Below are 25,534 nucleotides of genomic sequence, written 5' to 3'. Positions count from 1 at the left end.
TTCCTGTCCAATATGATTGGATAAAGTGATCAATCAGGTGTGCGCTGGGTCTGCCGCACACCTGATTAATCACTTAATCCAATCATATAGGACAGGAAATAAAGATGCCAAGTGACTTTCAGGAAGTAGTGGAGCTGGTGCACAGAGTCAATCAAGACAGGACCCAGAAAAGCCCTCTCTTCTGTGACAGTAGTCATAGCAATCTCATACTACAACTGTAACTGTGTAACCCCTTCTTAAAAATGGCGAAAAGAAAGGCAGAAAACAGAAGCTTTATGTTGTGTAACGTCTCACTGTGATAGAGACACCTGTGTTGACCTAGCCGGCCGCTGTGTTTGCTCTGTTCCTGTTCATTAAATCCTGTCTGCCTTCTTGCCGGCCTGTCTGCCGGCCTGTCTGCCTGCCTGCCTGTCTGCCTGGCTGTCTGCCTGGCTGTCTGTCTGCATGCCGGCTGTCTGTCTGTCTGCCTGGCTGTAGGACAGTCAGGGTTTTACAAGCTTCTCTACTGAGCAGATGGAGCACCAACACTTGTGTCTGAGGGCATATTCACATATGTTAGTGCACACCATTGATGCGCACCAAAAGCGAAAGTGATAAGTGCATATTCAATGTTAAAGCAAAACTTGTTTGGGTCCATATTAAAATTTTAATTTGTTCAATGTTGGCCCGCGACTTTGTTCAAGTTTTAAATTTTGGCCCACTGTGTATTTGAGTTTGACACCCCTGCTCTACAGCATGATATTTTAGGCAGAATACTTTTCTCGCCGTCAGCTAGAAATATTTCTGTCTGCTTCATGCAACTCCTTAACTCTTGCTGTCATATAGGAATGCTGTCATATAGGAATGCTATCATATAGAAATGCTATCATATAGAAATGCTATCATATAGGAATGCTGTCATATAGGAATGCTGTCATATAGAAATGCTATCATATAGGAATGCTGTCATATAGGAATGCTGTCATATAGGAATGCTGTCATATAGGAATGCTATCATATAGGAATGCTATCAGATAGGAATGCTGTCAGATAGGAATGCTATCATATAGGAATGCTATCAGATAGGAATGCTATCATATAGGAATGCTATCGGTCAGTGTGTCATTAATGCCGTCCACCAGGAGAGCTGAAAACACGTCTAGCCCGCTGACAACAGACTAAGGCCCTTCGTCCTTTTATGTTCTCTGAATGCCTCGCTCCGCTCTGTCAGGCCCACAGTTATTTACCTTTAGTCAGAGGAGGGAGGAAAGAACAAATTTATATAAGTATCAGACTCAAAATATATGTATATGTATGTACAGTAGGACCCCACTTATCCAAACCCAATGGGACCGAAAGTCGTTCGTATCTCTGAAACGTCCGGATGACAGAAACGTATGTTAAAATGCACCAAATTCAATAGGTGGTAGCCTATATACTTGTTTCATATAGACTCACAATACACCGATAAATACCCTTAATTACTCGTGAAAATGCATCAAAATTGCAATCAAATAGCCAACTAAACTCATACAGCCTAGCCTATAATAGGCCTACAGTAGCCTAGAATAAAATAAACGAATTTCCACTTGAGTGCATGCTTTGATCAAATAGCCTACTTTATTCTCAAATGAGGCCTACGCTGCATCGATAGGCTACTGTATTCGCAGAACAAAAGGGTATAGCCTAAAAACAACCCAACATTAGAACAATTAGAGCAAATGATAATCAATAAATAAATAAATAAATGAAATGACAGACAAGTTGTAGTGTCTGAGGCTATTGCAGCCTAAAGGAAAGTCTCTAAATCAACTGATGTAGGCTAAGGCTATAGGCTGTAGGCTATTATTTAACAAATACAGTAGGCCTAGTAGGCTAATCTACATGCTTACAACACGTCTGTGTTCCTGAAGTCCATTAACTGGGAACGAAAAATGACTCGATGCTCCTCGTCTTCAGGTTGCTGACGCGCTTTCTGGCACCAAGGAATGCAGCTCTCGCGCAGCAGACTCGTTTGCATTTTCCGCTCGACATTAAAGTAACAAAGACATGAAACATGACAGTAGGCTACAGCCTACAGGCAACATGTAGGTCTACATACAGTTCTGTTTTTATTCACAGTAGGATACAGTACTGTAATGAAAATCCCACCAGTAACCAGATAGCAGGCTCAAAAAAATAAAAAAAGGAAGTTTTTTAAGCCTGTCCGGGAGACCGGGAGGTTCGGATCTCTGAAGTTCGGATGAGTGGGGTCCTACTGTATATATAAATGTTTACTCCCTGTCTAAAGCAGCGCTTATCTTGTTAGCTGACACTATGTGGACTTCACCGTGTCAGCATCTGGGAGAGCTGTGTGGTAGTTTCTCAGTGCTCTCGTGTTCTCCCGTGCTCTGGGAGAGCTGTGTGGTAGTTTCTCAGTGTTCTCGTGTTCTCCCGTGCTCTGGGAGAGCTGTGTGGTAGTTTCTCAGTGCTCTCGTGTTCTCCCGTGCTCTGGGAGAGCTGTGTGGTAGTTTCTCAGTGCTCTCGTGTTCTCCCGTGCTCTGCTGCTCTGTTGTTGTGTGTGATCACGCGTGCACCTCGCTCTGTACGAATGCTCTTTACTGAGCTCTGTGTGTCTCCCCTATATGTTATGTGTAATGAGTTTTAGTCAGTGAGGCATTCTTACTCCCATCTATTCTCTGATCTTCTAAAATCGATTTTCGGTCTTTAACTGGTCAGAACCAGCTGGAGCTGACCCCCTATAACTTTTCAAAACTGCTAACTCAGCGCTTGGCATGTTTCCACCTCCTCACATTGCACCATACATACATCCAGTGAGGAGTAACAGGTTAGAAAGTACCCGTGCGCAATGCATCAACAATCCCTAGCCTACACGGCTGGCAGCTCTGTCTATGGCTCTGACAACGGGAGCTCTGTGCCATGGAAACACTGACACTATTTTTCCCTCCTCAAGATCAAGGACAAAATACTGGTCAAGTGTAATCTATGTAAAGAGGCCCATAAGGTGTGAACCTGAATCAGTTATTCTGAAAGCACAAATGCCATGGAAACAGGTATTTTTCCTACCCTCATTCCTCGTTATTATTCAGGAAAAGGTGCAAATGCAGTCACCTCTGTCGTGGTGCAGCAAACTAGCCCAAACTAGCCTACTGCTGATTTCTCTCAATCGTATGCTACCAACGAACACATCACCTAGAAGCTGCGTCAGTTATCGATTCATATCATTGTGGATGGCCACAAGTTAAAAATGCTTTTTTGCAACATAGGACTTTAATTTCACTATTCATTAGGTGGGCTAGCTTGTAGAAGCTAGCCCAACTTGTGATATTCGCACTATTTCTTTCTTTCTTTCTTTCTTTATTATTATTCTCCCCGTTTTTTGTCTCCTTTATAACTTCTTCATACTTTGTGCTAGAAACTTCATTCAAACTTTAAAATGTTCACAATGTTTAGCTCTTTAACGGATGTATTCAGATTTTTTATAGTTTTTATAGTTTTTTAGTAATTTAACTTTTAATAGTAATTTTTGTGCCATTGAAACTGCTGGTGGAATGTTCAGTATCATCATGTTTTTAGAGTGGTGGCAGCTGTTGCTTTGAAAATATTTACACATTTTGTAAACTCCTGGTACTCCTACAGTTTTGAAAGCTCACACACTTATTATACATCAAAACTTTCACACAACTGTGCTGATTCGTACAATGTAAGTATCTAAGCTGTGTGACTTATACTTTTCGCTGTATGATGATTTGTTCGGCAACTGCGCTCTTCATTGAAACGTATGGGCCCACACTCTACCTTTTGAGCTGCTAATTTTGCATTTTTACCCTTTTTCTAACTCGTCGCCATGCCTACAGTTTTTAGGCTACACGGACATATCATAGCCTAAAATGTTCAGCATTTTCTCAGGATTCCTACGGTGTCAAAATCTAGGCTGGCACCTTTATACTTTTTGAGAGAGAGCTGTCTGAAGCCATCATGCCTTTCCATTGAAGTGAATGAGAGGATGCTCACAGTGTCAGTTGGGATTTGAATTTGGGGACATGTGCAGGCTCTATTTACAGGCACCGTTTTATGACTACTGTGGTAGCATTCATATTCCTTCCTTCCTTCCTTCCTTCCTTCCATCCATCCATCCATCCATCCTTTCCTTTCCTTTCCTTTCCTTCCCTTCCCTTCCCTTCCCTTCCCTTCCCTTCCCTTCCCTTCCTTCCTTCCTTCCTTCCTTCTTTCCTTCCTTCCTTCCTTCCTTCCATCCTTCCTTCCTTCCTTCCATCCTTCCATCCATCCTTCCTTCCATTCCTTCTTGCTTTCTTTCTTTCCTTCCTTTCCTTCCTTCCCTTCTTTCTTTCTTTCTTTCTTTCTTTCTTTCTTTCTTTCTTTCCTTCCTTCCTTCTTTCCATCCTTCCTTCCACCCTTCCCTTCTTCCATCCTTCATTCCTTCATCCTTCCTTCCATCCTTCCTTCTTTCCATCCTTCCTTCCTTCCATCCCTTCCTTCCATCCTTCTTTCTTTCAATCCTTCCTTCCATCCTTCCTTCCATCCTTCCTTCCATCCTTACTTCCTTCCTTCCCTTACTTCCATCCTTCTTTCCTTCCTTCCTTCCATCCTTCCTTTCCATCCTTCCTTCCATCCTTCCTTCCATCCTTCCTTCTTTCTTTCCTTCCTTCCTTCCTTCCTTCCTTCCTTCCTTCCTTCCTTCCTTCCTTTCCTTCTTTCCTTCCTTCCATCCATCCTTCCTTTCCTGTCTTCCTTCCATCCTTCCTTTCTTCCATCCTTCCATCCTTCCATCCTTCCTTTCTTCTTTCTTTCCTTCCTTCCATCCATCCTTCCTTTCCTTTCCTTTCCTTTCCTTTCATCCTTCCTTCCTTTCCTTTCTTCCTTCCATCCTTTCTTTCTTTCTTCCTTCCTTCCTTCCTTATATTCAAAGAAATATTCAAAATGACACTCTTTTTCAGGCTGCAAACTCATATTAATATATTTTCTCCTCTTTCAGCTATTGAACTCAATAAATCAGTTATGATGAGTGGTCTTATCTATTTTTGAGTGTAGTACTAGCAGTACTTATAACAAACACCTACTGCAACACCTCCACAGCTACTGCTCCGCCCGGGGTGGGCTATAGACACATGGTCTCCAATGAGGGGTGCATGGGGATGGCCTGGCAATCACTGACCTGCCCCCCACAACCTCTGACCTGAGGGGGCGGAGTCTCGCCACCACGCCACTATCCACGCCACCGTCCCCACATCTCAGACCCTGAGTTGGCTAAAGACGCAGTTTTCATGGTTGGGTGCATGTGGGTGGTCCGGGGAGCAGTACACTGTCCTCGACCGGCTCTGACCCGAGGGGGCGGAGTCTCGTCACCACGCCACTATTCACGCCACTGTCCCCACATCTCAGCCCCTGAGTGAGCTACAGACACACGGTCTTCACTGTTGGGTGCATGGAGATTGCCTGGATGTCAGTGCACTGCCCCCGACCTGCTCTGACCGGAGGGGGCGGAGTCTCGCCATCACGCCACTATCTACGCCACACACCTCACAACACAGCCTCTGAGGTGACTAGAGATACATGGTCTTCACTGGTGAAGGCAGGTGGGTAGCCCGGCATGGCCTACACTGTCCACGACCGGCTCTGACCCAAGGGGGCGGAGTCTCGCCACCACGTCACTGAACATGTTACGGACACCACAACTCAGCCCTTGAGTGGGCTGGAGACACACGGTCTTCACTGGTGAAGGCAGGTGGATAGCCCGGTGCGGCCTACACGGTTCACGCCTGGCTCTGAACCAAGCGGGCGGAGTCTCGCGACCATGCCACAGACCCCACAACTCAGCCCCTGATTGAGCTAGGGACACACAGTCTTCACCAGTGGGTGCAAGGAGACTGCCCGGAGGTCTTGATGGTGGAGTCAGGTAGGTGGCCCGGAGAGGGGTACACTGTCCCCGACTGTCTCTGACCTGAGGGGGTGGAGTCTCACCACCACGCCACTATCCACGCCACGGGCCCCACAACTCAACTTCTGAGTGGGCTAGAGACACAGTCTTCATTGGTGGATGCATGGAAATTGCCCACATGTCACTGTACTGTCCCCGATTAGCCGTGACCCAAGGGGGCGGGGCCTAACCAGCACGCCACTATCCACGCCACGGGCCCCACAACTCAGCCCCTGAGTGGGCTAGAGACGCACGGTCTTCACCGGTTGAGTCAGGTATGTGGCCCGGAGAGGGGTACACTGTCCCTGACTGGCTCTGACCTGAGGGGGCGGAGTCTCACCACCATGCCACTGTCCCACAACTCAACTCAGAGTGGGCTACAGACACATGGTCTTCACCGGTGCGGGCGGTTAGGTGGCCCGCAGAGGAGTACACTGTCCCTGACTGGCTATGACCAAAAGGGGCGGAGCCTCGCCACCACGCTACTATTCACGCCACAGAACCCACTTTTCAGCCCGAGTGGGCTAGAGATACACAGTCTTCAATGGTGGATGCATGGAAATTGCCCGGAGGTCACTGTACTGTCCCCGACTAGCTGTGACCTAAGGGGGCGGAGCCTAACCAGCACGCCACTATCCACGCCACGGGTCCCACAACTCAGTCCCTGAGTGGGCTAGAGACACACGGTCTTCACCGGTGGAGTCAAATAGGTGGCCCGGAGAGGGTTACACTGTCCCCGACTGGCTCTGACCTGAGGGGGCGGAGTCTCACCACCACTCCACTATCCACGCCACAGGCCCCACAACTCAGCCCCTGAGTGGGCTAGAGACACATGGTCTTCACCGGTGCGGGCGGGTAGGTGGCCCGGAGAGGGGTACACTGTCCTCGACCAGCTCTGACCTGAGGGGGCGGAGTCTCACCACCATGCCACTGTCCACGCCACAGACCCCACAACTCAGCCCCTGAGTGGGCTAGAGACGCCCGGTCTTCGCCGGTGGGTGCATGGAGATTGCCTGGTCCATAGTAGTTCTAGCAGTAGCTGTTACATACAGCTGCAGCAGCTAGCCCACCTCACATTTTCTCCAGGAAATGTACTTTCTAGTTTCATTTAGGCTCCTACACATGATTGAAAAGTGATCAGTAGTGACTATATTCTGTATTGGTCCATGTAGCCTACAGCATGCAGCGGGCTGAGAGCTGACTGTTCTATCATCTTCTAGGCCTGTACATGAACAGTGAGATTAAAACCTGTAATTTTAGCTGTATGTGTTCATTTCCCCCATATCAAAATATAACATGCTGTATACTGTAGGCTATCAAATTAAAGTTGGAGAAGCTTCTCCTTTTGAGGTTGGCTTATTGGTTTGAAGGCTAGGACTGTTGTAGGTCACTCTCCAGAGATGAGGTAGCCTACGAGTTATTGAAAGCTGGGTACCCTTTATTAAGCCTTAGGCTACATATGATATGTGTATATTAATGTGTATATTATAAAAATCATATCATTAAGATTAACATGTCATTAAGGAACAAAAAGTCATACATGTATACTTTGTAATTTCAGACTCACTAGATGTGTCCTCAACGAAGCCTCATGTGAAGTGGTGGCCTCAGCTCTCAGCTCAAACCCTTCCCACCTGAGAGAGTTAGACCTGAGTAACAATGACCTGCAGGATTCAGGAGTGAAGCTGCTCTCTGCTGGACTGGGGAGTCCATACTGCAAACTGGAGAAACTGAGGTCTGTATCCCTGAGAATATTCAAATGTTAAATGATTGGATTTAAATGTCTAAGTAATTATACATCTCTGTCCTTGAAGAGGGATGTTTTGAGCATCAACATTCAAGTTGGAGAAATTATCTTTGGACTACAGTACATACAGTAGAGTTGACAAAATAGGGACTATCATCTCAAAGCATACATACAGACAAATACAGACAGTAGGTGGTGGGTGGGTCCTTTATTGAAGGAACAAAGACACAATCAAGACTAAATACAAATGTACATTGGGTACAAAATATACACAAAATCCCAATACACAAGAGTGCAAATAAACAAAGTGTATACAAGTTTTTTCCTTAGCATGCTCAGATGTGTAAAACATGCCTAGGTGTACATGATGAAGTATCAAGTAGTAAGAAGGCTATAGCATGTTGGTAAATGTACATGTCCTGTCCAAAGAGCCTTAGCACCCTCCAAGCTGACTCAGGTCCATAGTGTCCAGCCAATAAGGACGCTGATTGGATGCTGAGTATTCATTAGAGCATGGGTTCCCAAACTCCCATCAATGTGGGCCTCCCCTCTGAAAACAGTGACACACCCGCCCCCCCAACCCCCCAAATTTGTCAATTTTGCAAGGCAGCGTCAGCTAGCCCATAACGTTACACAGCTAAGTTAGCTCGGTGGCACCTGCTGCTAGTTAACGTTATGACGTTTTCGCACAATATATTCATGCCTGCGGGGGGAGGCTCTCTCTGCACTATCCACACATTTATTACAATATTAAAGTATCTCTCCCATTATTTATTTCAATCTTCTGACCTTGAAAATCACGTTTCATTCATAAAAACCATAGACATTTCAAGAATAAATAACATGTTTTTCCTTCTTTTTTTTCTAACCATCCCTCCGCGCCTCCCCTGACTTTCTTTGGGGCCCCCTGGGGGAGGCCCGCCTCACAGTTTGGGAATGCCTGCATTAGAGGAATTAAAAACCTGCTCATGACTAAAACATATTAGATGCAGCAGCACTCTCTCTCCTAGCTCCAGAATGAGTCACTCTGTTTATAATTCAGTCTGAGAGAGGAAGACAATATAGCTGTCATTCCTCCTTTTCACCACTAGTGTAGCAGTGTTTGTCAGAAGGCTGAAGTGAAGAGTGAAGTTACGCCTTTAGTCAGATTTTTTTTTTTGCCTGTGTGATGCCCACTAAAGGGTGATCACATTTAGTGGTTATTTTTGGGCTAGAGTAAAAATCTTTTTTTCTATAATTCTATTTTGTTTATGTGAAATCTGTTTTAACTATATTGGGTTCATCTTAGTGGCCTGTAATGGCAATTCTGCGACAGCAGGTGGCGCTGTGACATGGTTGAGTGAAGGTATCGCGCTCCGCATAGGCCTCTTCATAACTGAGGAGACTTCAGTGAAAATAGGTCACTGCTCACTCTCTCTTCTTTTCGTACCTGTTTTCCAGATCATCCATATATATATATGTTACGGTGAATGTGAGAAAACGGGGAATGTGAGCTTTTCCTGGTTAATGTGCACAACATGTGCGTTTCTCACATCTCCCGCACGGTCGGGGATTGTGCACATTAACCGGGAAATGCTTACAATTCCCGACCTTGCGGTAAATCTAGCAAAGTCCAACCGTATGCAAAACTTCTGCGCAGCCGGGTGGTGGGAGAGGGCTTATGTGACGCCTCGGAGGGTGTGCACCATAAGAGGCACCCACGGTAGTGATGCCAACTTAGCGACTTTGTCGCTAGATTTAGCGACTTTCCAGACCCCCCTGGCGACTTATTACATGAAAAGCGACTAGCTTTCTAGCTACTTTTTCTGGTCATTTGGGGAATTATCGTGTTGACAAGGAAGCGAGCTCAGCTCACGAGTCAGGACGAGAGAAAACTTTTTTTTCTGCCTTCACGTCCTCTCCCTCGCTCGCCCACACACACACCACACGCGCTGGATCCCTCCCGCAACAACCAATCATATTGTCAGAAACGGCTAGTTTACCTAGATACTGGTGACGTTAGGTTAAGTTTTAATTAAGCCATGTAGGCTATTTTTTCCCCGTTATTCTTTAGGTTTACAGACCTACGTTGTTTAAAAGAAAAAAGCTACAGTAATGTCATACAGCAACAAAAAAAAAAGTTTGTAAATAAGTCAATAGTTTGATTCTTTGTTCCATGCCCATCATCATCACATGGCTCATGTAGGCTACTAGGGTTGCACTGTAAAGAAGAAAAAAAATAATAATAATGTTATACAGCAACAAAAAAAAAGTTTGTAAATACCCCCGCCATCTAGCTACTTCTAGCGACTTCTGGGACAGCCAATAGCTACTTCCCTTACTGAAGAGTTGGCAACACTGACCCACGGCAGTTGGGCTAACGTTACTGGCGCACACCTGTGAGAGATTTTTTGTCTTTTCGTCTGTCTTTCAGCTAGCTAATGTGTAGGGTTCCTTTGGAGGTTCCCACCTTCCTGTTGTTGCAATGTTCCTTTTGCGTTTGTTAACTTGATCACCAGTGTATCCTCCTAATACTACTTACACTGTGTGCAGCATAGGCTATATTACTGTTCAAAGTAGACCACAGACTGTTATTATTAACTGTAGGGGAGGACCGGGACGAATGAAACACTTTTTGGTTTGATCAGATTTACACAGAAATGAATAAAGATGGAGATTACATTTTTTTTATCACAAACAACTTGTACATGTCCTTTACTAACCTATTAGTTGTAAGTTTGGTTCTGTGTAACAGTTCAATTCAAGACGGCCGAGAACAGAAGATGTGCATTGTTTCTCTTGTCCCTGCCGTGCGGGGCGAGTGAAACAGAGGAGTGGGATGAGTGAAACAGTGAGATTGTTTTGCTTATTGTGTTGCGTAGCCTCGCGGCTTGTAGGCTAATTATCTTAACTTTCAACACATGTATAATTAGACCCAATTTAATGTTTCCATTAATGCAATTGATGCTATGTATTCGAAAACCATGGGCAAAATGTCAAGCGCCTCTCGTTCTAAGCGCACGAGCCCTCTTCCACCAACCGGCTGCGCAGAGGTTTTGCATACGGTTGGACTTTGCTAGATTTACCGCAAGGTCGGGAATTGTAAGCATTTCCCGGTTAATGTGCACAATCCCCGACCTTGCGGGAGATGTGAGAAATACTAACCAATTTCTCACATCTCCCGCAAGGTCGGGGAATGTGCACATTACCCGGGAGATGTGAGAAACGCACCGGGAAAAGCTCACATTCCCCGTTTTCTCACATTGACCATAACATATATATTCATAACTGCTTATGGGTACCATAGCGCGGTACCTGTAACACCTGCCAATGAAAACACGCTTTGTCAATGCACTGATTACTGGTGAAAATGTTTGCTATACTTGTCCTTGTCTCCTCAGCCTGAGTGGATGCAGATTAACAGAGACATGCTGTTCTCTGCTGGCCTCAGCTCTCAGCTCAAACTCCTCCCACCTGAGAGAGTTAGACCTGAGTAACAATGACCTGCAGGATTCAGGAGTGAAGCTGCTCTCTGCTGGACTGGGGAGTCCACACTGCAAACTGGAGAAACTGAGGTCTGCATCCCTGAGCATATTCAAATGTTAAATGATTGGATTTAAATGTCTAAGTAATTATACATCTCTGTCCTTGAAGAGGGATGTTTTGAGCATCAACATTCAAGTTGGAGAAATTATCTTTGGACTACAGTACATACAGTAGAGTTGACAAAATAGGGACTATCATCTCAAAGCATACATACAGACAAATACAGACAGTAGGTGGTGGGTGGGTCCTTTATTGAAGGAACAAAGACACAATCAAGACTAAATACAAATGTACATTGGGTACAAAATAGGGGCGCTGCTAGGATCCCAAATCATTAGGGGTTAAGGGGAGACATCCCAGGTGAATAGGGAAAAAAAATCCTTAATAGGTATCACCATCAAACTCCCCCAGTTTGTTAGGTACATTAAGGCGCATCTTTTGTGTATTACAAGTTTTCTGAAATCTTATGGATTCATATGCAAATTAGGCATTATATGCGCTAAATATGCACTAATTTGCATACTTTCGGGACATCAATTTTTTAAATTGGTTCAAGCCAGATTCAAAATTCTTGTTTCATTTTGTTCACATATCCCTATTCAAAACTTTGTCCAAGGGGGATTTTTGATATCTCTTTTCTTCACTTCAGAAATCAGAAAATACTGTCAACAGTCATAAAAAGACCAATTTTCACCATGTTTTAGGGATAAACTGTTATATAGATCAGGCTATGAATTAAATTTAAAAAATCCCCCTTGGCCAAACCCTTATGAATATGGATTGGAACAGAACTGGAAAGTAAGGTGTATGTAGGTCCTACTCAAGTGGTGGTTTTGATGTCCCAAAGATGAGAAATAACTCATTTTGAGAAAACAGGCTTTGAAAATTTGTATTGTAAAAAAAACATACATTTGCATTGTAAACCAATATTTACAAACACAATATCCAATCACATCATTAGTAACAACATTACACAACATCTGAAAACACATAGAAACTGAAAACTGAATAACACAGCATGTTGTGGATTCAGAATAGTCCAGGAGTAGACATTTTGTATAGAGAAGCAAGACCTGTTTAGTTGGAAGCCCACTCACCACGTCAAGGTACAGCCCACGAGTGGCGTGTTAGTAAGACGAGACTAGAGACGAGACAATGTTAGTAGGGAAGAGAACATTCCCTTTTAGAAAGCTTGTATTATTTTGTTAAACAGATCATGGACAAAGATAGACACATTTGACGAGGACATGCATGAGAAAACAGATTTTTTGTGTTTTTTTTAAGCGTTTTACATGGAGACAACATGAATGAATGAATGAACACGAAGAGTAAGCTGATTCATAAATACACAGGACAAGATGTGGTAAACAATGCAGGGTAAACACCAATAGAAGCTAAATATAGATTGCCAAACAAACAAGTGATATAACCATCGTCAAAAGCAACACCATAGGAGACATCAAGCTACGCCGTCATAGGTCTACAGAGTCACTCCTCAGATGGCACTACACTAGCTATCCACAAAACTGTTCTAGGCAGCTGGTTTGTTGAACCCACTCAGCTGCAGTCCACAAAACTGTCCTCAAACCACAATATGTTCCTGGTGCGCATGGGGTTGTCATCAGTGAAGCAGACTACCCCATATTGCCGCCTTCATGTTGTCCACTGAACGCTGGTTATTGAGAATTATTGTAATAATTCTCAATAACTGTAATAATTTTGTAACATTTTGCATTTATTGGCAGTCAGCTTAGCTACCTCTGGGTCCACATCTGCATATGCCTGCCTAATCTGCTCTCTGCTTCTGTGCAAGGACTCCAGACCTCTCTCTATTTCAGCAACTGAAATTAAAACAGTTTATTTGGTCAGTTTATGGATGCATGTAGAAATGCCACAGGTAGAGAGAGGGAGACTACTGTGCATATGTATAGGTTTCTGATATTGGCTAGAGAGAGAGAGAGAGGGAACACGTTTCAATAGCCTACCTGTCACCCTCTTGTCATGTTTCTGATACGTTTTCAGATGAAACCCTGGGATCCCTAACACTTTACTAATCTTTTGGAGAGCTGCATACCCCAACCCTAACTTGTGCGCTAAGAGGACCATCCTCACATTGACATCAAATGCAACATCAATCCTAGTTGTATCATGAAGCCGAGTTGATGTGTAGACACTTTTGCGATAGCCATTTCTCACAAAGACTGCACTCTAAGACAAAGTACTACAGAACCCACTATTCTGAGGATCTATGTTAATTTTAAGACCAGTCCCTGCACAATTAGGACAAATCAACCCAGTTATCAGCTCATTCAAACGCTCTGCTGCTCACTGGACATGCTAACGTTAGCCTCATCTCCCTGCTGCTCACTGGACATGCTAGCACCGGCTAATGACAACTTGCGCGAATAGGCACTTTTTGTCTCATAAATGTAAACCTTTCCATTTAGTTTCTCTTGTTTTCTGTTCAACCTTGCGGGCAAAAACTGTTGTCGTTGCTTATTACGTTTAGAACGCTTTACAGACGGCATTGTTTGGATTAGATATCAGGAAGTGGAAACGTGTCACATGACGCGCTGAACCAATCACGTTCTCAGAAATCAACAACAGCCAATGAGATTTCACGCTTAGCATCAAACCCGCCTTTGTATTTCTACGATTGGTTGCTGATACAAATGAAACTATCATGTTTGGTTGCGATAACATTGCGCTCGAGAGAGAGACCTTTCCAATGATACCTGGGATGAGCCGGTCCAAAAAGCGGTCGTGGTATGGCTCGTTTCAAAAGAAGGCTAACTTTTGGTGATTTTAGGAAGAATCTGCAGACGCAAACAGACTAAATGAAGTAAAATAAACATCTAAATGCGTTTTTTTTATGTTTTATTTCCACTAGTATGAAAGAAGACATGTTATGGAAGCAAACTAGCACAAAATCTCACATTTGACCAGGGCGTTGAAAAACGATGTTTTCACCTACCTTGTCTCCCCTTCAAGGAAAAGCATCAGGGGCTGAAGTTTAGAGGCAGTGACACCTGTTAATTTTGTTTTGGGGGGGGGCCGCATATATTTAGGGGGACCATTTGGGTTCGCCTCTATGCGCTAAAGAGAAACACATACACACTCATACAGATTGCACAGTAATCCACAAACTGCTCAAAATACTGTTAAGTGGAATCTAAATGTACTCTTTAGTGTGAACTAAATCAACATTATCAGCACCGTTAAAACAGAGGACAACTTCTCAGCCCTCTCTCAACTCCTCTAGTTTTTGGGAGTGTATCAGACTGTGCCGTCTGGTGTTTAGTTGTGCAAAAGTTTCAATCACCTTCCCATGGTCCAGCTCAACCAGCACCTCCTGTTCAGTGGACAGCAGTGCCAGGTGATGCAGCCTGTCCTGGCTGTCCAGGAATTTACATCCAAACACCTTAAACCCACCTTAAGCCTTTGTCTTTGTAATTTATCACCTCCCCCCAAGTCCCCTGCAAAACCCCAGTTTCAGTCATGTAAAACACCTCAGCTCTCCCTCTTTTGTAATTGTGAGCACACTCTGCATAGCTCTTCCTCATCTCTTTGTTTAGGTCGGAGGGGCCCCACCTTGGTCTTCCTCGTCCTCATTCAGACTTTTGTTTTCTTTGTTGTCACATGTCTGTGCTCTTGGCCACGCCTGCCATTTCACATTCATGTACAATGCAGTAGCCAATCACATCCTGGAAACACTGTACCTTTGTTTTGGACTGTACATAAGCCACAGCCAGAAGTGACTGAACTCACTTCTCTGACAAACCACCTTTGTTTGCGTTGTTCGGGAAGTCCTTGCGCAAGTATTTGATTTCATTCAATAAACCAGACTCAACCTTTTGAACGTATCTTGGTAAATCTTTGGACTAGACAAGTCTAAAATACTATCACAGTTTGGCGACGCGGATGATCTGGGAGGACTACCTGCGTGTTGCCGGGATTCCAGTGGATGAACTGGAGACAGACGTGTCGGTCCATATGGGCTTGGAAAATCAATTTTCTCTCTTGCGCCAGAGCGCTAGCCGAGATTATTTCCTCAGTTCTGACACTGGATTCCTGAGGCTCACAGGTACGTTTAAACGAACCCTCTTGTGGTTCTGAGTTGTATTTGCCTTGATTTGGTTCAGCTTGTTGGTCTGGATTGTTTGAAAACGGAAAACCCCAGCGTGGGTATTTAGTAAGTAACTATCTAAGGAGATGTGAACAGCAATAGATTTTATATCGTATTGTCTTTTGACTTCGTCCTTGTTTCGTTACGAGGGTATCAGCTGTTCAAGTGAGAGTTTGGCACAGAACAGGTTTCCTTTTGGCCGGTCGCGGAGAGTTTTAACCGCGAGCACGTTGAGAGAGTTTTGCTCAATGGAGATGTAGCTACAGGGCGGAATTGAGAGTTTTGCAATCCGCGTTTTCTGGTAGAGATTTTGACCAGAGGGGCTGTACATATTTGGTAGGATCTAGACATCATGGTTTAGCCTGGACCAAATTGCTAGTGCAGCCGAGAGTGTTGTTGTAAACGTGGGCTTTTTGTTTCATGTTTGTGTGTTAAGTCGTATATTAGTCGGTTTTGGTCGTCGTTTGGTCGCTCTTTGTTTGCGTTCCCGTGTGTCTGCTACGTTCTCTCTTGCATGTGCACGGGGGGTTGTTCGTCTTATGTGTTCACTGTTTGAGCCTCGGCTCTTGATTATTGTTTGTTATGCGCGCCATGGATCCAGGTAAAGTATTGTTTTGTACCCTTTTTAGACTGTTAAAATTCTGCTAGATTCCCAGTAGGCTAGCTAGCTGGTTGCCTAGGAGATAAGGAAAACTCCGCTATCGCGGTGTTCCGCCATTGAGCCAGAAGAGAACAAAGCACTTCGCTGACTGGGTGAGTACTAAGCGAATTTAATGTGTCTTAATGTGTGCTTTACCGCCGTGAGTTAACTCTAAGGTTTCCTTTCATTGCTGTTTTGGGTTTTTAGGCTGCGTCGTGATTATTTGGGATTTGTTTCTTTAAATTTCCCCGCGCACAACCAAAGACCACATCCGGGTCATACATGCAACATTTTGGGATCACCACTAGGTGTCCCTGTAACACTAGTTATTAAGATATGCTAGAGGATGTAAAGAATTCTACTGCAAACGTCTAGCCTGATGACATTGTTGCACTGAAGCATATTTCTGCGAGCGTTTGTTGGCAGAATTTCGTTATGTGCTAAAGCATTTTCGATTTCTTACATCCACATCTGACATTTTAGTGTTAAATTCTAAGATTCGGGCTCAGCTAGAGGGTTAAGGGAAAAGCCTGTTACTTCTCTAGACTGGTCTGTTTTTAAGATTTGGGAGAGTAGAACGAGAGAGTTTTTTTTTTTAGGTCAGGAAGGAAAGATAAGGAGATTCAGCAAACAGTCTCTCCGCCATTTCCCCAGCAGAATAACTCTGATTTAAAATTAGATTCCCTTCTCGACTTGTTGCGCCATTAGCCACGCCCCTTCTTTCTACGAGGTATTTGTCCGAACAGGTCCGGAAGGAAGAGCCTCCGATTTTGAAGTCGAGCGCCACCTGCTGGACTTCCCTTGAACAACCCATAAGGGTGATTTTAAACTAGCCAAGATAGAGAGTTTTAATTTTTAAGGTAAATAAACAGGATAAAATAGATGTAGAGCGAACTCAAAAGTCTGACAGGGTTGAATAGGTGTTTGATTCAGGAGTTTTGTTTCAATAGTCAATGAATGGCCATAAGCTGTTCGGTTTATGCATTTCTACTGTATGAATTTTCATTCATATAATGATAATGTGTTTTTTGAGGAGCTGGCATTAGGCCTTCTCCTCTGCTATTGAACCCAGTCTGTGTTTTGAGTCTTAATTTTCAGGTGCTATGGACCCTGGGCGGCAGGTCTTTGAGAAGCCTGGATCATGCCTTCCTGGGGACTGCTTGGGACCTGCTGTTTGTCTGTTTTAACTGTTTGTTTTGTCTCTCTTTCTGATATGTAGCTTAAGACATAAGCGTTGTGCATAATGGTGGGGGGAATAGATAAGGGTTGCCAGTATCTTAATCTGAATGCAGCATCTCATAACCCAATTTATATATATTTTAAATGAGTATGTTAAATATCTCATGTTTATAGTTTAAGGCACATTCATCGGGCCTGAGTGTTTTTTTCTGAGTGGTTTTTTACAGACAACTGTCGTTCCGGGAGTGATGGGCAAATGCCGAACCAGGAGACGGGCACAGACCGGAGGTGGAGATGGAGATTACTGGCCTGTTTCCCTACAGATGGGCGATCTGGGTTTCGTGAGATGCAGACCAACGCCATGTCACCAACTCACTGTGAGCGACAGATAAGTATGAAACAGGAGCAGTGCCCAAATACTCTGTCCTCAAATGCAGAAGAGGGAGGGTTTTAGAGATACAAATTTTAGCTATACAAATGAAGCTTTGATGGAGTTTTTTGATTAGTTAATTGTAAATGAAGCCAATACATTTTAGTGTCATTTTCTTTGCCTCATCTCTATTTTTTTATCCTGACTTCAGGAAATTTTTGCTTTCACCCTTAGGGGGTGTTGTTTTGTTGAGACGAGAATATGGTTATTTTATTTTCATAAAATCGTGGGAGAAATGCTAGAGCCAGACCCAATTGCCTTGATCATGACTGGGGACTGGGCGTGTTGAAGTCATTCTAACGCTGCCCCTGATGTCACTGTAGGCTACTGCAGACTGGCTCTAAATGACACTTGAACAGTCACCCTGTTTAAGTTTTCCTGACAGAATAACAACATTTTTTCCCCAAAGCAGGAGCTTGCGCTTAACCATGTTTCTGAGTATCTCCTACAGACTGTTGAATAACCGTTCCTGACCAAAGAAGGGAACAGGGAGACCAGACCAGAGGACTCTCTTTTGCTCTTCTGTTTTGTCTCTGTTTGTCTCTCTCATCTGTGGATCCACAGACGGAGCACTTCATCAGCCTGTGCTGGAGGCGGGAGCGCCGAGGTGAGCCCTCCAGCAGCACGACCCGGGCCGACCCTACGTGGAGCAGTACAGGGATGGACCGGGTTCAGTTCAAGAGCCTACATTTCTGACCTACAAGCATCTGCTCCACCTGCGGAGAAAAAGAAATGAAGGACTAAGTGCACATTTCCACCACCAAACTAACCTGTATCTAGGGCCTAATGACAAACCTGTACTACCTCGTTCATGTTTTCATTATGCTTTCAAACTAGCCCACGGGCCAGATCATGTTTCAAAACAGGGGTGGCGGAGGATGTTAACAGATGTCTCCAACAGAGTGAGGACCGCCATTTCCTGAGGCTAAGGAGGGGTTCCTGCATCACATCTCTCCTGGGGATTGGGTCCTGGTCCACGACCACAGACGAAGGAGCTGAAATCGCCGAGGTGGCTCGGGCCGTACCAGTTTCTACTCACCACGCAGACAGCGATCTGAAGAGGACTTCGTGGACCCATGCAAGCCATTGCCGACGGGTCCAAGCAGCAGAGGACGGTCCACCAAGGGATCACAAACACCAGGAGATCAGAATGCAGCTGAACCAGAGGGCTCAGAGGCCAAAACCATGGGCCATCACACTGTCCTCTCCTCTGACGAGGAATCGGAGGAAAAATGACCTTGCTGGTCACCTCCTCACAAGATGCACCACACACGCACACACACCTGCACACACTAACATTGAACATAACTGATTTCAAGCAACGCGACATCGAAGTTGCGATCTAGAAGAGAAGACGCCTTGCATTCCCCAGATGACATTCTCCTCTGATGAGCAATCGGACTGCACCTCTGATCGCACACACTGGAACCTACATTAAACATTCAGCGACGCACACATGGAATCTATGTTCCATAGGACATCACATGCAATTATTCACAAGAGTGAATGAACTTTAAAATAATCTGGAAAATATCATATTTGTTTACAAGAGTTGCAATGGTTGAAACATGAGTTGATAAATAAGTTTGGGTTTTTCCTCTAAATTGACCAAGAGGTTTTTTGCCCCTCTTACACTGGTAACCATTTTATCTTTTTTTTGCCTTGTTAAATCAAGTTTGTTTTTTGGTGAATGGTTGTCCACTCTTAGACTATAAATAGTATATAATCATGTAAATTTTTTTATCTTGTTTCCTGTCAAATTTCTGAAGCAAGGGGATTTGGTGTGTGATTTTGCACGTTGAGAGGAAATAATTAAAGTTTCCACCTAGTGGAGAGATTATTTCCTTTCCACATGTATAGCATAGCTGACTGTTTACACTGTGTTTGGATTTTATTTTTGTGTGCCTGTTCAGGCACAAATGAGGGATTGTCCAGGAATTTACATCCAAACACCTTAAACCCACCTTAAGCCTTTGTCTTTGTAATTTATCACCTCCCCCCAAGTCCCCTGCAAAACCCCAGTTTCAGTCATGTAAAACACCTCAGCTCTCCCTCTTTTGTAATTGTGAGCACACTCTGCATAGCTCTTCCTCATCTCTTTGTTTAGGTCGGAGGGGCCCCACCTTGGTCTTCCTCGTCCTCATTCAGACTTTTGTTTTCTTTGTTGTCACATGTCTGTGCTCTTGGCCACGCCTGCCATTTCACATTCATGTACAATGCAGTAGCCAATCACATCCTGGAAACACTGTACCTTTGTTTTGGACTGTACATAAGCCACAGCCAGAAGTGACTGAACTCACTTCTCTGACAAACCACCTTTGTTTGCGTTGTTCGGGAAGTCCTTGCGCAAGTATTTGATTTCATTCAATAAACCAGACTCAACCTTTTGAACGTATCTTGGTAAATCTTTGGACTAGACAAGTCTAAAATACTATCACATGGCCCATAGTGCTCTTTAGCCATGAATGCAGCCGGCGCAGAGCACTGAAAGATCTTTCACAGCTGCAGCTGCTTATAGGGATGGTCAGTGCCACTTGGAAGACTGATGTCAGGGTCGGAAACATATCAACGTCAAGGAGCTTGAAGACGCTGAGTATGTCAGGAATGGCCTCTGCTGTTTATTTCACCTAGAAATGTTTCACTACCAGGACCTCTTCTGAGAGTAGCTGGATTCCATAGTGTGTGGCAAGGTGTTTGAGGGACTCTTCAGACAGGAAGACCTCTGAGCCTGGATGCCCATCATGAGTTATGCTTCCACGCCTGAGGACCGATTCTCAAGTTCTTGAATCATTTCATCTAAGCAGGGAAAGAACAATCTCTGTTTGAGATTCTCTGCTGTTCTAACATCTGAGCGCCATGAAAGCTATATCATCAAAAAATATCTAGGCTGGTTAATCAATCATGTCTCAACACTATCATTTACAATTAAGGGCAACACTATTGTTTTCAATTCATCTCTTATCTTACCTTGCCTCTGTTCCTCCTATCTGTTCCTCGGGTTCCTCTGTTCTCTCTCTCCTCGTCTCTCTCTCCTCTTCTCTCTCTCCTCTTCTCTCTCTTCCTCCTCTCTCTCCCTCTTCTCTCTCTCTCTTCTCTCTGTTCCTCCTCTTCTCTCTCTCCTGTTCTCTCTGTTCCTCCTCTCTCTCTCTCCTCTTCTCTCTGTTCCTCCTCTCTCTCTCCTCTTCTCTCTCTCTCTCTCTCTCCTCTTCTCTCTGTTCCTTCTCTTCTCTCTCCTCTTCTCTCTGCCCCCCCCCCTCTCTCTCCTCTCTCTCTCTCTCTCTCTCTCTCTCTCTCTCTCTCTCTCTCAGAGTTTGTCTCTCTCTCTCTCTCTCTCTCCCCTCTCTCTCTCTCTCTCTCTCTCTCTCTCTCAGAGTTTGTCTCTCTCTCCTCTCTCTCTCTCTCTCTCTCTCTCTCTCTCTCTCTCTCTCTCTCAGAGTTTGTCTCTCTCTCTCTCTCTCTCAGAGTTTCTCTCTCTCTCAGAGTTTCTCTCTCTCTCTCTCTCTCAGAGTTTCTCTCTCTCTCAGAGTTTCTCTCTCTCTGAGCTGGGTGCTGGTTTTCAGGTTTCTGCCCTTTAGCTGTTCATTTTCATACTTTGTGGGTTTGGGGTTTTTCCCTTTCTCTAGGCGCGGGGTTTGGTTGTTTTAAATGAGTTGTGCTTGAGTGGTTGTTTGGTGGAGGGACTCGGGGTCGCGAGGTCGGCCGCGATGGTCTCACAGTCAGGGGGTGCGTAGTTGTCGCTAGGGAACAGGATGTCCTCCTTGCTGTCGGGGAACAGGTAGGCTGCGAGGAGATTTACTCCACTTCCCGGATGAATAAAGCGGTGGTAATTTTTCTGAGGAAGGAGTGTTTGGTGAGTCAAGTTATTATGAGTGGAGTTTGGGTGAAGGGTGTGTTGGTGCCGGTCACTCCGCTGTCTGCACCGGCAGCGCGGGTGGTTGTGTCAAACATCCCGTTGTTTGCTGGCGAAGGAGCTGCGTCGGGATGGAAAGTTTGCAAGCGGTTTCAAATGGATTCCATTAGAGTGTAGAGATCGTAAGGTGCAACATGTGTGGTCTTTCAGGAGACAGAACTCCCATCAGACCCTTGATGTGAATGTCCTCGTGGGGCACGGAGAGGGTAGTGACCTTGTCTTTGCTAGCACAGATAGTGTTGAATGTGGCGATATGGGTCATAAGAAGTTTGCGTGCCCACACAGAGGGAGGGGCGGGGGGCAGGCGGCGGGGGCTGAGGTGAAGGCATCGGGGGTGAGTGAGCAGGGTGGGGGTTGGAGGAGTACACAGTAGTCACGTTACCATTACACCTAGAATTGCGCAAAACCTAAATATCGCAATAAAAAAATGGCAATGGAAACACCTACATTTCGAAAAACCTCTCAAATTTCGATAAAAACTTTTTTACGCTCTCATGAGGTGGTTTTTCAGAAGTTTTGATAAAGAAGTATATCGCAAAAGCGGAATGGAAACACTTTTTTCGAATTGAGGCAGGAGAAGAAGAGGTAGAGGTCACGTGATTTGCTCGCTTCAAAAAAAGATGTGATATGCCTCCAGAGCAAGTGGAAGACCCTGAAGAATATGGGTAAAAGTCTACGCAGAGTCTTAAATGGTAACTGTGTGTGCTCATGTAAACACTTAAACTGTAACTGTGGGTGCTCATGTAAACAGCTTGGAATGTGTGTAGTAGAGGGATAGGAGACAGCTGAGTTGGGGCCGTGGGTCAGAAGGTCAACTCCGGGCGCCGACGGTCACAGTAGGCTCTAACAGGGCCTCCCGGGGCGCCTCCCCAGGCGATGATATATAGGTTAGGTGACATGTTGGTAAAATGAAGACTTCAGGTTGTTGCTGACAAGTCAGTGTAAAATTAAGACTTCAGGTTGTGCTGACAGGCCAGTGAACAAGCGTCCTCAAAAGGAACTAATCTGCTTCACTAGGCCTTAAGATAGCCAGAGGGGTGGAGCAAGGATGCCTATTTAATGTTTTGAGTCAACCTCGAGAAGTTGTATTGTGAGCGGTATCCTGCTGAACCTCTGATTCCACCAACTGAGGAAGCGAGGCTTGAAGATAAGGGCCCTAATCTTCGACCCACAGCTCCAGCAGCAGAGACAGGGAAAGACAGAGACTGTTTCATGTGAGTTCTATGATTTGTCCAATAAATCATTGCTTACCGCTTTCAATCCCGTGTTGAGGTGATTAATCAAAACTATCACTACAAGAAGGCTATCTACATCGTGGTTCCTAATTAGATGACGCTGCAACTTTAATAAGGCTTACAAAATTACACAACGCAGAGCAACAGAAAGAAGAAGACGAAAGCCAAAAGCCAACAATTGGTGCCGTGAGACCCGGATGAAGACAGAGCCAAGCACAACCGAATACCAGCCAAAACTCAGACCAGACGGTGGGGGACGCTTCACCTAAACTGACCTGGGTTTCGAGCCATTCAGAGCCAGACAACAGGCGGTGAGTGCTCTGTCTCTCAAGAAAGAACCAATCTAATAAACCACACACATAGCCACCAGCACGTTAAACTATGATTAAATGTCTAGACATATGTATAACAATAAAGATATATCTGCAATAATTTATGAATGCATTCTGATGAGCTCCAATTAAATGTGCACATAGACACCTGACTAATTCTCAGCTTGCGTCTTTTAAAGAGACCGAGTGGTAGAGCAGGGGTCCAAATCAGTCTGTTTAAAGTCTCAGCTTGTGTGTTTTTTCAAAAACCGAGTGGTGAAGAACAGACGGTCAGCAGTATACAACTGCACACATACAGTTATCTATTCTCGACTTGAGTGTCATTGACAAACCGAGCGGTGTAGGAACTGTCGTTGAAACCGGACCAGAGACCCGGTGCATAAACAAACAATTGGTCCCAGCAAATAAAGGACCAAAGCTTTATTACTTTATTCTCATCCGCTCACAAGAGCGGTAGCCTACTCAGATCCTCTTTCAGCCTGACAGTCTCATATCTCTTGCATTCTTCAAGACGACCTTGAGGGTGTTGTTTCACACTTCACTCCCAGTCTCCAGCAAGCTCAAATATCCTCAGCCCCGTAACGGGCCTAGTTGACGGTTCTGTCACAAAATGACTCCCATTCCAACTAAACCAGGTCCAACGCTGGACTCTTCAGGCGAACCCATTGTCCCCGTGTTTAGACCAACAACCGAGAAGGGAGGCACAGAACCGCCGCGGAGGCCTGTGCTGAGGTGTGTCGGATGCTAGGCATCACCTGGAAACTCCACTGCCCTTATCATCCACAGAGCAGTGGTCAGACAGAACGCATGAATCGCGTCATCAAGGAGAGACTTACCAAGTATCACCAGGAGGGTGTGCCTTGGCCAAGCGCTTTGAACATCGTTCTTTGCTCCATTCGAGCAACACACAACAGAGAAACGGGCCTCAGTCCGTTCGAGGTCATCTGTGGGAAACCAATGTCGCTCCCCGGAGCCATCGACCTCAGAAAAGCAGACATTCATCTCACAAGTGATGTATTGATCGATTACTGTGAGAAGTTGAGCGCGGCAGTAACCAAAGCTCACCGGCAGGTGCGTGCGGCATGGAGTGATGTCCCAGAAGGAGGACACACTCTGATCCCAGGCCAGTACGTCATGATCAAACAATTTCAAAGAGAAACATTAGACGCCAAGTGGGATGGGCCGTACCAGGTATTGCTTATCACCACCACCGCAGTCAAGGTAGATGGAAAACCAAATTGGATTCATGCTAGCCAATGCAAGGTGGTTGAACCACTGCCCGCTGACGAGATAAGAGGACCACAGGTCATGACACTCAGGTGGAAACACTCTCAGGAAGGTCAGGACTAGACTATCGTTAACAAAAAACCTCAGTGGCCTAACACTCCAAAAGTCAGGGACATCGATGGCAGTGTTGTTCGAACAGAGCCCTTGAGCTAAAGAATCATGCGTCTTAGGCGTGAGGGCATACTCGGGGTGAAGAACGCATTTTGGGGCATTCTCTGAAATATCCCAATATGTGCCACTGTTCAATGACTGTAGTTCTGCTGAAAGGGACAGAAATGAGTGTTAGGGCCTCAGAGCAAGTAGCATAGCTCCTGAGCCCGAGAATCAAGGTCTGATAGTGTTTTATGATATCAAGGTCTGACAGTGTTTTATAATAAATAACCCTTTATGTCCATATTTTCCATCAGGAACCTAGAATTCAAATGTTCGGTAGAACGTCTGATACTGTCATTGTCCCTTTTGTTGTCTCCTGTGACACAGGTGGAGTGGGAGGAGTCCTTCTAGTTTACTCTGGACGCAAGTGCAGTACCTCGGCGGAAGGACAGATCTACCTCGGGTGGAAGACTACACTTGAACTTTCACACAGCTCACTGATACAACATCCTAATCACATCCTTCATCCACAGGTTGTCGGGAGTGGTCATGCCAATAGTAGTTAAGTGTGTCAAGCAGAGTTATACTATACAGGTACAGCCTCCGGTTACAGTCGAAACATATTCATTAAAGCTAAAGCAGGGACATTGTAGAACGGTTAATCTGACCAATCAGTGGACGGGTAAAGCTGTTCGCCATTCAGAACATTTTGACGTGTATTTTATTAAAAAGGTTATTTATTTCGTGATTGGGGGGGTTCAGGTTTGGAGTAATTTCCCTCTCACCGCGGAAGTCCATTCAGCTATCAGGGCACATCTTGCAGGCAGAAGGCACGTCGATTTTAGTCTTACCGACTGAGTTAAATTAGCTCTCAGGACCTCTAGGTTAAACAGCTGCTAACATGAAGGTGTTGTGTCTCAGTATCCTTTGCCTTTTTGTGGTCAGGCCTTCCCAGCCGGCTGCAGAAAACCTCGCTCTGAGGTGGGCCTATGAGGTAGCTAATTCAGTCAACTTATCGACCTGCTTCGTATGTCTCCAACTTCCATCCTCTCAGGCAACTGGGGTGCCACAAATGGCGCACCCATTTAATGCAACCCATATGCGGCGTTACAT

The 25,534-nt window shown here is 45.0% G+C and overlaps 1 protein-coding gene across 1 annotated transcript in view; it reads left to right on the top strand.

Moving 5' to 3' along the window:
- LOC311327087 (uncharacterized protein) overlaps window positions 1–25,534 on the top strand; it is a gene marked incomplete at both ends in the record, with an annotated part of 168,751 nt that overhangs the window by 77,803 nt on the left and 65,414 nt on the right. The window contains 2 exons of the mRNA XM_084460110.1: window positions 7,479–7,652; window positions 11,045–11,218. Coding sequence (XP_084316236.1) covers window positions 7,479–7,652; window positions 11,045–11,218 — 348 coding nt within the window. The remainder of the gene's footprint in view (window positions 1–7,478; window positions 7,653–11,044; window positions 11,219–25,534) is intronic.

This window comes from Borostomias antarcticus, assembly GCF_949987555.1.
Source record: "Borostomias antarcticus genome assembly, chromosome: 30".
Taxonomy (NCBI): Eukaryota; Metazoa; Chordata; class Actinopteri; order Stomiiformes; family Stomiidae; genus Borostomias; species Borostomias antarcticus.
The sequence above is the reverse complement of the archived record's forward strand: the minus strand, read 5'-3'. Positions and strand labels throughout refer to the sequence as shown.